Raw genomic sequence first — 12261 nt, 5'->3', positions numbered from 1 at the left:
TTTGCCGTGCTAGAGTGGGCATTCAGCCAGGACGGATTGTGCCGGCTCAGCGCTCCTGGTCTCCAGTACGCCTCCTCGTTCCAGGATATCCTGCGCCAGCTCTATGCACTGTGTCGCCAGTGCGCCTTCACAGCCCAGTTCGTCCTGTGCCAGCGCCCCGCACTTGCCGGGCTAAAGTGAGCATCCAGCCAGGACGGGTTGTGCCAGCCCTACGCTCCAGACCTCCAGTGCGCCTCCACGGCCCAGTATATCCTGTGCCAGCTCTACGTACTGTGTCGCCAGTGCACCTTCACAGCCCAGTTCGTCCTGTGCCGACACCCTGCACTTGCCGGGCTAAAGTGAGCATCCAGCCAGGACGGGTTGTGCCAGCCCTATGCTCCAGACCTCCAGTGTGCCTCCACGGCCCAGTATATCCTGCGCCAGCTCTACGCACTGTGTTGCCAGTGCGCCTTCACAGCCCAGTTCGTCCTGTGCCAGCGCCCCGCACTTGCCGGGCTAAAGTGAGCATCCAGCCAGGACGGGTTGTGCCAGCAATATGCTTCAGACCTCCAGTGCACCTCCACGGCCCAGTATGTCCTGTGCCAGCTCCGCGCAACCGGTTTCCAGTGCATCTCTCCAGCCTGGTCAGACCTGTTCCGGCTCCACGTACGAAGCCTCCAGGGACGGTCCCCGGTCCGAAGCCTGCAGCGACGCCCCCGGTCCGGAGCCTGCAGCGACGGTCCCCGGTCCGGAGCCTGCAGCGACGGTCCCCGGTCCGGAGCCTGCAGCGACGGTCCCCGGTCCGGAGCCTGCAGCGACGGTCCCCGGTCCGGAGTCTCCAGTGACGGTCGGCAGCCCGGAGTCTCCAGCGACGGTCTGCAGCCCGGAGTCTCCAGCGACGATCGGCAGTCCAGAGCCTCCAGCGACGATCGGCAGTCCAGAGCCTCCAGCGACGGTCGGCAGTCCAGAGCCTCTGGTGACCATCTACGGTCCACTTGGGCAAGTTGCTATGGGGGGTTTAGAGCTGTTGGCTGGGGTAGGGGTAGCCAGGTTGAAAGCATGGCCAGCCGTAGAAAAATGCTTACTGAAATTCTCGATTATCGTAGATTTATCGGTGGTGACAGTATTTCCTAGCCTCAGTGCAGTGGGCAGCTGGGATGAGGTGCTCTTATTCTCCATGAACTTTACAGTGTCCCAAAACTTTTTGGAATTAGTGCTACAGGATGCAAATTTCTGTTTGAAAAAGCTAGCCTTTTGCTTTCATAAGTGACTGTGTATATTGGTTCCTGACTTCCCTGAAAAGTTGCATATCGCGGGGACTATTCCATGCTAATGCAGTACGCCTCAGGATGTTTTTGTGCTGGTCAAGGGCAGTCAAGTCTGGAGTGAACCAAGGGTTATATCTGTTCTTAGTTCTACATCTTTTGAATGTGGCATGCTTATTTAAGAGGGTGAGGAATGCACGTTTAAAGAACAACCAGGCATCCTCTACTGACGGGATGAGGTCAATATCCTTCCAGGATACCTGGGCCAGGTCAATTAGAAAGGCCTGCTCGCTGAAGTGTTTTAGGAAGCGTTTGACAGTGATGAGGGGTGGTCGTTTGACCGCGAACCCATTACGGACGCAGGCAATGAGACAGTGATCGTTGAGATCCTGGTTGAAGACAGCAGAGGTGTATTTAGAGGGCAAGTTGGTCAGGATGATATCTTTGAGGGTGTCCATGTTTACGGATTTAGGGTTGTACTTGGTAGGTTCCTTGATAATTTGTGTGAGATTGAGGGCATCTAGTTTAGATTGTAGGATGGCCGGGGTGTTAAGCATATTCCAGTTTAAGTCACCTAACAGTACGAACTCTGAAGATAGATGGGGGGCAATCAATTCACATATGGTGTCCAGGGCACAGCTGGGGGCTGAAGGGGGTCTATAACAAGCGGAAACAGTGAGAGACTTATTTCTGGAAAGGTGGATTTTTAAAAGACGAAGCTCGAGCTGTTTAGGCACAGACCTGGATAGTATGACAGAACTCTGCAGGCTCTCTCTGCAGTAGATTGCAACTCCGCCCCCTTTGGCAGTTCTATCTTGACTGAAAATGTTCCTAAGCCAGGATTCATAGACAGCTAGGATATCAGGGTTGGCGGAGTATGCTAAAGCAGTGAATAAAACAAACTTAGAGAGGAGGCTTCTGATGTTAACATACATAAACCAAGGCTTTTACGGTTACAGAAGTCAACAAATTAGAGCGCTTGGAGAATAGGTGTACTGGGGGCTACAGGGCCTGGGTTAACCTCTACATCACCAGAGGAGGAGTAGGATAAGGGTACGGCTAAAGGCTATAAGAACTGGTCGTCTTGTGCGTTGGGAACAGAGAATAAAAGGAGCCGATTTCTGGGCGTGGTAGAATAGATTCAGAGCATAACACACAGACAAGGGTATGGTAGAATGTGAGTACAGTGGAGATAAACCTAGGCATTGAATGACGATGAGAGAGGTTGTATCTCTGGAGGCACCAGTTAAGTCAGATGAGGTCTCCGCTTGTGTGGGGGGTGGGACAAAAGAGCTATCTAAGGCAGTCCAGAGTCTCCAGCGACGGTCGGGAGTGGAGGACTGGGGGCTCTGCAGTGAAATAAAACAATAAGAACTAACCAGTTGAAGGCATTCAGTTGTACAACTGACTAGGTATCCCCCTGTCCCCTGTTGAAATAGATGAACCTGACTGTCAGTGGACAGACCAGACAGGTCTGTAGAGCTGCTGCTGATCAGCCAGTGTAAAATCCCATTCGGCATTATCATGTAATGGAAGTGTGTTAGTCTAGTCAACAACGCATACATACTGGGTTGACTGTTGAGACCTATATAATGGTTAAGACATAATGATGGTTTTTGAAAGGTCTGAGATGAGATATCAGGCATGTTTGAATAAAGGTTGGGCTTGTGGTCCGAGGTCTTTAAATGATATTTAAACGTCTTTGTGTTGTGAGATATATTCTGAGTGAAATGTCTGTTGCTTATCTTGATGTATTGATGCGGATAGCCGGGGCAATGCTTTACTTCAGAGTGTAGTGAAATGTGCTGTAGCTTTTGAGATTTGTACGATTTGTACCATGCTGTCAGTCATGATTAAAGATGGTTCAGCTCTATTGATTTATGTCTACTTATTATTTACTCGGTGTACTTGATCCTCTCACCACATTGCTCTGTGGTAAGTATTTTGTACCAAAGCCTGTTTTTATTGCTGGATTATGTGTGTAACTGTCAATATGGCTTCATTATTTCATTGTGTTACTTTTTAGTTTATTTTTTACTTTAGTTTATTTAGTAAATATTTTCTTAACTCTATTTCTTGAACTGCATTGTTGGTTAATGGCTTGTAAGTAGGCATTTCATGGTAAGGTCTACACCTGTTGTATTCGGTGCATGTGACAAATACAATTTGATTTGATTTGAAAGGGCTTGTCACAGTGATGATAGGCAATCTGGACTAACAGGGCTTTGATGGATGGATTTCATTACCCTAGCATTGTTCAGACTGGTCGGACATTACACAATTCAAAATCTGCTTTAATTCGTGATGTTTGATGTTGGTTTGGGTGTTTCTTCCAAATAACATATTGAACATTTTATTCAAAATGTTTCACTTGCACTAATATCTAGTTTGTGTTTGAGCATGTAGCAGCATAATTTTTCAAATGCCTCAGTTTAAAAGTAGGGAATGCATCAACACATACCTGTCCAAACTACACACACTGTTTCAACACCTTGATTTGTTAGTTTGTGTCACAACACCTAACATACATTACTATCACCTGACTAGCTAAGGCAGAATGTTAGGCTACATTCTTGTGAGGTAGTGATAAGTAGAATTTCCATCATGTCCTTGAGGCAATTAAAAAATGTACTTGATGTCTCTGCTAATTGAGTTAGTGTATGTCCTTTTGTTGCGATCATCAAGACAGTGTCCCCTAGAGACTGTGACTCCTCTTTCTGGTGTCCCTCTGTCTGCTCCTGAGACCCAGCCAGAGCCTGTTTCAAATACCACAGCATTTAAAGGGCAAATCCGCCACTTTTAACATGTGTGTTGTTATTATGAAGTATTTAGTAGTGTCCTACACAGTTTTAGGGTAATTTTATGATTTCATGTCTATTGACTGTTTAGTGATGAGCAAAGTGATCCCTGAGCAAAGTGATGATCCCTGAGATTACCAATAAGATGAATTATGAACAGTCGTTTTTTGCTATCTATATAGCCTGTTTTCTATTGCTCAGGTTGTCTTCGTCTAATATCATCTGTAAATATTTTGAATGGACGCACAAAAACCTATAGAATGATGTTTATAGTCAGCTTGCTCCAATATTTTTGTTGTTCAAGGCTCAAACTCCCATGATTCAGTTTGACAAAACCACTCCCACCCAGTGATGCCAATTTAGCAATTTTGTTGCTAGATTTAGCAACTTTTTAGCAACTGGTCACGAATGTTTGATCTTGAACAGAACTTACAACATCAATCAACATGTCTCAATCACAATTGTACAGACAGAAGTACATAAAAGAGTGGGAGTCTGTACCTGAACAAATGTCAAATCATATTTTCTGCAGAGATGGCCAGTCAATTTGAGTAACGTTGTTGTGTATTCTACGTAACGACGCAGTTTTACGTTATCACGCAATGACATCACAACGTCATTTAGCAACAAATTAACCTGCCTCTAGCAACTTACCCTGAAAATTGGTTGGCAACACTGCTCCCACCATCACTTTTCCAAGTTGCGGTTGCAGCTCAGGCAGCCATTGCGTGCTTTCCAAATAGCTTATATTTTTGTAGTGAATTACTTGTAAACGTCATACTTTTTATTAGTTCCAATAGGCCTACGGTGTTGTTGGATGGATGGTTCCTTGGGAAGTTACATAGGCTGTATTTGGATTTTTGAAGACTTTATTTCAGATGCAGCTAGCATTGCTATGTTACCATCAAAGATATTGCAGGCTTCAATCATGATAAACTAGGATTCCGTAGTGATTTGCCTGTAAATGTCATAATGAATGTTGTTCTTACAGGCCTAGCGTTACACGTTGTTTGGACTGTTTTTTAAGACAGTCGCTAACAAGTTTGCTGTTGTTGCAAATACTATTATTTCAGATATAGTAGTTGCGCTAGATAGCATGCTAACTAACCAGCATCATACACAGTTATTTATCTTTAGTTTTTTATGTTTAGTGTAATGCATTTGATTGGTGACAATAGCTAGGTTTCCATCCAATTGGTGACAGATTCTCATGCATATATTCATGCATTTTCAACTCTACCAATAGTTTTGTCACAAACTGTTGCGTTATATGGTCTTGGCATGTGCGCTCAACCGATTGCAAATGGGTAGGCTAGTCTACATGATGAGATTATTATGGATAATATTTTTATTTGTAGGAAAGGAGCATCAAGATCACCATGCAGTTTCACCACCCTGTGAAGTTCATAATGTATTTATCCGTAGCCTTATAAACTGAATGGTTTCCTGAGTTGTAGTGGGAGGACCACACACATCATATCATAGCGTGAACCAAAACTTCCTGTTTCCATCACAGCTGTCGTTTACTTGCATAAACGTATGATTACAACCCAAAGTAATGCGAAATGAACTCATGACGTAAGCTTCATGTTAACTTGCTAGTCAACTAAGTTAACTGCAGGCTAACGTTATTATACCTCAGAGAGGCTTATGGCGGAGCATTGCGCCATGGGAGATGAAATGCACCCTGGGAATTGTAGTATACTGTAGACCAGGGAAATGAAAAGCTTAAATGCAGTATGACTTAAAATGCTAAAACATCAACGTGTATCATATCTTACAGTAGTGCATATATACTAACAGCACAATAACTGGTTATTAAGTGGCAGAATTGTTGAGAGAGAGAGACAGACAAGGGGCCACATCCAGATGACTTATTTAAGCACTTCATCAATATTTAAATTAGGCCTTCCTCCACTGTGAGAGTAGAGAGTCCCTAGTGGAGCACCAGAAGGAGAGGAGGAGATAAAGAAAAGCAGTTTTTACTCTATAAATAACACCTTTATCATCAGCCCTGATGGGGTGAAGTGATGTGTACTAGTAGCTACTTCATTGATGGGTCCTTCCTTTACCGCAGACCTGTTCTGATTTAGATGCTGTGCTCACATTGAATGGATGCAGAGGACTGTAGGCAGTTTGAACTTTTAAGGTCTTGTGGTGTGTCACTGTTCAAAGGGACAGTTGTACTCAATCATTCTATAGCCTTTTCCAGTGTCTTGGCTTAAAGAGACACTAGATGTTTGAAATTGCCTCTGTGGATCAATATCAGTTAAGCCGAAACAAATATCTCTGCTGTATTAATAGCAAGAATACAAGTCCACAGCTGTAATTGGTGGCTTGACAGTGTTCATACTGACCAACTAAAGGGCAAAGAAAATCCCATTGCGATGAGTGATTCAGCCCAGACCCTCAGGCTGAAGGCCCTCTGGGCCTGTCTGAAACACACTGGGTACCGGTCATTAGGAGGTCAGTATGAATCATCAGAACCAACTAAGGTTATGAGGCCTTCACACCTGCTACCTCGTTTACTGCACACTGTCCACTTCCATTTCATTAAGAACCCACTGAGAGATGTTTCACTTGCTGTAAACATCGACCACATACTGACTAGCTAGCATAGTTAGCTAGCTGTTATAATTGGGCACCCACTCAACAACATATCTTTGTCTCAGTAATAGATTAATGAGTGCTGTTGTTATAGTTTCAAGTTCTGTTGTGTTTTGCTGTATCTATGAGGCGAAGGCCTATCAGGCATGTCATATTTCTCCCTTCATGGTGTAGTTAAGCCCAGTCTGTCTCTCAGCCAGATGAATACTGCCGCCTCTGTCAGTGACGGATGGGGAACAGGCACCCACAGGTTTCTCGCCATCTGTGTTGCCTCTCCAGAAGTATTATGATATTATAATATTATGTACTTCATTCATCAGCCCAGAAACCTCATCATTTAGACATTACCACAAGTCGTTGTGACTGATTTGAGAAACCTAATAAGGGGTTCTGGTCTGTCCTCATGCCGAGCGAGCGAGGCTTCCCCGAGTGTGTGATGAATGATGTGAGTTATCCCTCGGCCTGACTGACTGTCGCAGTGAAGGATGGAGAGAAGGAGGAAGAGGACGAGCGGAGGAGAGGGTTGCAGAGCAGATGGTTGTCTGTGGACGTGCCCAGACACCAGACTGGAGCTGCGTCTGAAATGGTTCCCTATTCCTTATATAGTGCACTATTTTGGATCAGGGCCCTGGTAAAAAAAAAAAAGTTGTGCATTATATAGTAAATAGGGTGTCATTTCACACACACTCTGGGACCCTGGAGGCCTGTGGAGAGGCCTGGATAATGTGGCCCTGAGGGGGCATTGTATGTCTTTGTTGCCCCATGGAGCCCACCTCAGACTGGGGCACAGTCACTCTCTCTATCCCCTTCTCATCACTGTCATATGAATTAATCAAATGTGCTTCAATACCACTGGGACTCCTCAGTCCTCTCTATAAGCATTCTACCATGACAGACACACACACACTCAGAGCAGTGGTAATGATGCTGGTCGTGAGAAATCACGACTCCACACCCACTCAATATATTCAGGTGGCGCTTTAAAGAGAAGGATTAACATGCAAACAGTCTATTTAGGCAAAATATTTAGATATTTCTCATCTGACATAAGGTTTGTACACAAACACACCTGCTGTTGGTCTGTTTACTGAAGTACATACAACATGCATCCATGTCATGGAAAACACAGGGGAAGGAAGAGGCAACACAGCAGCATCTCTGAGTTTAAAAAGTCTATGCCCATAATTTGATTTTTCAAATGTTGCAGCAGATATCAGAGACTTGTAAAGGAAAGAGAGAAAGGAACACACACACATAGTGACAGAGTGGGAGACACACTTAAAGATGGAAAGATAGAGAGAGGTTCCCTTCAAGCCAGATCACTCAATAAGGGACCAATCCAACCGAAGATGACACATCAGTTCACTCCCAACTTCATTTCTCCTACTGTGGCTTTTACCATCATTAATATTTCAGACACATACATTGTGAATGAGAATGAACCCACTGCCCCTCCCTCTCACACATCCCTCCCTCCGTTTTCAGACACACCCCTCCTGCAGGGAGAATGGCGCCCCCCAGTAATGCAGAGTCCTGCTATCAAGACACTGCTAGTGTGTGTGTGCACGTGCATGTTTGTGTGAGAGAAAGAGAGAGAGGGTGCATGCATATGTGTGTGTGAGGATGTCTGTGTGTGCATGTATATGTGTGTTTAGAGTTTGCCAGAAGGGTTAGAACCTAAATTATTTTCCAGTCGTTCTGACCAGCAAAATAAAGTTCTAAACCAGTTCGATCATTCCTTTTTTTTGCAGAGCAGCACCAGAATTAAAATAAAAACATGTCTTACCTTTTTGTAGTTAATAAATCCAATGTGAAACGTGATAACTATAGTCTCCTTAACTAGTACAGAAAAGGTCTTCTCTGAATCACGCTTGTAATGTTAGTAGATTACTAGACCATGCTTTCGAGGGGGAGAGGCAGTTCGCCTACACACGCACACACCAGGGTTTCCATTAGCCGGAAGGGCTAATTGCTGGCTTTTGGGCGATAAAAAAAATGAAAAGATGATAAGTAAAATCGTCCAGGAAAGGCTTTCTATCATAGCCTACACCCCGAATTCACACTTCAGAACCATTCTCACACTCCTTGCGTGCACGTACGCCTGCTGCTGAGGAGAGAGCGAGAGAGAGAAGAACAAACATTATTGTAAATGCAACCCATATTTATGTTTATTTGTTTTCCCTTTTGTACTATAACTATTTGCACATCATTATAACACTGTACATAGCCATAATATAACATTTAAAATGTGTCTTTTGTTTATCTATTTCACTTGCTTTGGCAATGTAAATCAAATCAAAGTTTATTTGTCACGTGCGCCGAATACAACAGGTGTAGACCTTACAGTGAAATGCTTACTTACAGGCTCTAACCAATAGTGCAAAAAAAAAAGGTGTGTGTGTGTGTGTAGGTAAGTAAAGAAATAAACATGTTTCCCATGCCAATTGTTAATATTGTAGGCCTATTTATAAAATCGAAACCAGTTCTTTAAATATGCTAATTAGGTTCCAACTGTAATGCTGTGTTTGCCTTAATATAATAGCCTGCTTATATTTTCCCTATGAACAATGGCTTCTTACTTTTGATATTAAACTTAACCTTTATTTATCTAGGCAAGTCAGTTAGGAACAAATTCTTATTTACAATGACGGCCTACACCGGCCAAACCCAGACGACGCTGTTCCAATTGTGCGCCGCCCTGTGGGACTCCCAATCACGGCCGGTTGTGATACAGCCTGGATTCGAACCACGATTCGAACCGCTCGGGAGCCCATAAAGAGTTGCATGTCAGTGTCGTAGCATGCTTCTCTTCCTTCGTATACACTACCGTTCAAAAGTTTGGGGTCATTTAGAAATGTCCTTGTTTTTGAAAGAAAAGCTATTTTTTTTGTCCATTAAAATAACATCAAATTGATCAGAAATACAGTGTAGACATTGTTAATGTTGTAAATGACTATTGTAGCTGGAAACGGCAGATTCTTTTTAATGGAATATCTACATAGACGTACAGAGGACCATTATCAGCAACTCCTGTGTTCCAATGGCACGTTGTGTTAGCTAATCCAAGTTTATCATTTTAAAAGGCTAATTGATCATTAGAAAACCCGTTTGCAATTATGTTAGCACAACTGTTGTCCTGATTAAACAAGCAATAAAACTGGCCTTCTTTAGACTACTTGAGTATCTGGAGCATCAGCATTTGTGGATTAGATTTCAGGCTCAAAATGGCCAGAAACAAATAACTTTCTTCTGAAACTCATCAGTCTAATCTTGTTCTGAGAAATGAAGGCTATTCTATGCGAGAAATTGCCAAGAAACTGAAGATCTCTTTCAACGCTGTGTACTACTCCCTTCACAGAACAGCACAAACTGGTTCTAACCAGAATAGAAAGAGGAATGGGAGGCCACGGTGCACAACTGAGCAAAAGGACAAGTACATTAGAGTGTCTAGTTTGAGAAACAGATGCCTCAACTGGCAGCTTCATTAAATAGTACCCGCAAAACACCAGTCTCAACGTCAACAGTGAAGAGGCGACTGATGCATTTAGAGCTCTAATCTCTGACAACTGAACCGTAAGGTGAATTATTGTTTTAGGAAAGTACATTTTTTTAAATAAATTGCCGATAAAGTTTTGCATATGCTACACATGGAAACACAATAAATTTGTTATAGGCTGTTTAAGGATATGTAAATGTGGCTCATTTGGCCAACATCCCTCGTTTATTGATGGCGCTGGCTGTGCCAGGTTGGATCTGAATGCATATGGATGTCCCGTATTAACCAGTTCCCATGCTTTTAAAATTACGGTTCTGTTACGGAACTTTTCCTCAAATGTTCAATTCTGTTCCCTAAACCGGTTCCAACCCCTGGTTTGCCAGAGCTCCAGTTAGTTCGGGATCCTGCTCTCTGTTGGACAGATGAAGTCAGGAGAGTTCACATGAAAGGGAAGGGAAGGGAAGAGAAGAGAGAGCTCTGATGTCAGCCTCTGCCAACAAGACAAATCATCCTTTTCCTCCCCTTCTTTCCTTCCTCTCTTCCTCCTCCATCAGTCTCTCTCTTTCATCATACTGTACAATGAGATTTACTTTGTGGAGGCAAAATCCACTGTGTTAAAAGCAGCAGTCATTTCTGCTCTATTGTGAGAGTGTAGAACAGCTCTGCAAGAGTCTGTGAGACTGAGGGAAGGAGGAGGAGGAGCAGAGAAGGAGGAGGAGGGCCGGTCTGTGTGCGTGTGTGTAGCCGTGGAAGCCACTCCCCCTCTGTGCTGATTCCAGCCGTCACTGGGCTAATGAAGCCCACACGGCTCTGCCTGCCAGCCAGTGTGTCACTGCAATGTCACCAGTCTGAATGACACATACACACATACACGTACACACACTCAAGCAGCGGGACAGCCTGCCTCCACTCACTCTGCCTCAGGAAGAGCTGGAGAGAAGAGCAAGAGAGAGAAAGGAAGGAAGGAGGGAATATTATTTTTGTCTCCTGTATGTTTTTGTATCTCTACCGGTGTATTGGACTTAGACGTTGCTACATACTGTTAGATAGAGAGCTTCTCTGAGCAGAGCCGGCCTCCCCAGCTGCCGGGGTTCTTGGATTAGTCCGTCCCGGTGGGGAGAGCTGCCGACCGGACCAGCATGGGGAACCAGGCGGGAAGACTGGAGGAGTTCGAGTCAGGTCTGCTACCTTACCGTACTGTATCGTATGCCAGCTTAGCACTGTTTACTCACCACTCCAACAGCAATACTCATTCACTTCATCAGTCTATCTAGTCTCTCCCCCGCCACCCTGTCTCTCTGACTCTGTGCTCTGTTGATGTGGGAGGTAAACAAAGCCATACGTTGCCAAATAACCTAGTTATGAATATGATCTCACTCCGTGTCAGTAAATCCCATTTAAAAGATTCATTGTCAGACATATGGAGCTGTACCTAGACTTAGTGCCAGTTGCCCTGAGCGTTGTCTGAAGCTTCGTACGTGAGTGTACTTGATGGTTTGTACTGTAGGTTTACTCGGCCCTTCTTCTCTTATTGCTCAAATGCTTCAAAGAAGGATATTAATTGACTAGTAGCATGTTTGTTTGCATGTGTGTGTGTGTGTGCATGTCTTGTGTATGTGTGAGTGGTTCACGGTGTCTGGACATGAAAAGTGCTGAGTGTGTTTTATCTTCCAGCAGCTTCCTCTCTGTCAGAGGCAGGGAATCAGCCAGAGGAGATGATATCGCTGTCCCATGTACACTCACTCTCTCTCTCTCTCTCTCTCTCTCTCTCTCTCTCTCTCTCTCTCTCTCTCTCTCTCTCTCTCTCTCTCTCTCTCTCTCTCTCCTAAGGATAGACTGCTTAACACATTTCCATAGCAAAGTCTCTTTTAACTTCATTCAGCAGCCTTTAACTTCACATTAGTCAGAGAAACCACTGGTATCTCTCATCTCTATTTTCTCTCTCATCAACAAATGGCCCTTTCAGGTTGTTTCCTACCTCTGTCCTATCCACGAACAGCATATCTGCATTATCAGCTCCCGTCTGTGGGCTCAGTGGCTTCTAGTGTAAACTAACTGATACAGAGGTGTGTGTGTGCCATTCATCTTTGTGTCTGTTTGTAGGAGTGTGTGTGGG

At 44.2% G+C, this 12261-nt stretch overlaps 1 protein-coding gene across 4 annotated transcripts in view; it reads left to right on the top strand.

Annotated features, from left to right (window-relative positions):
- The window catches only part of LOC106567978 (cytospin-B-like), a 177955-nt gene that overhangs the window by 70995 nt on the left and 94699 nt on the right, over positions 1-12261 (top strand). The window contains exon 1 of one of the 4 annotated variants that reach the window (XM_014137917.3): positions 10957-11324. The exons of the other annotated variants lie outside the window; for them this stretch is intronic. Within the exon in view, the coding sequence (XP_013993392.1) occupies positions 11285-11324 (40 nt within the window). The 5' untranslated portion in view covers positions 10957-11284. Of the gene's footprint in view, positions 1-10956; positions 11325-12261 lie in introns of those variants that run through there. 4 annotated transcript variants of the gene reach the window in all.

This window comes from Salmo salar, chromosome 13 (assembly GCF_965601325.2).
Source record: "Salmo salar chromosome 13, fSalSal1, whole genome shotgun sequence".
NCBI classification, from domain to species: domain Eukaryota; kingdom Metazoa; phylum Chordata; class Actinopteri; order Salmoniformes; family Salmonidae; genus Salmo; species Salmo salar.
The sequence above is the reverse complement of the archived record's forward strand: the minus strand, read 5'-3'. Positions and strand labels throughout refer to the sequence as shown.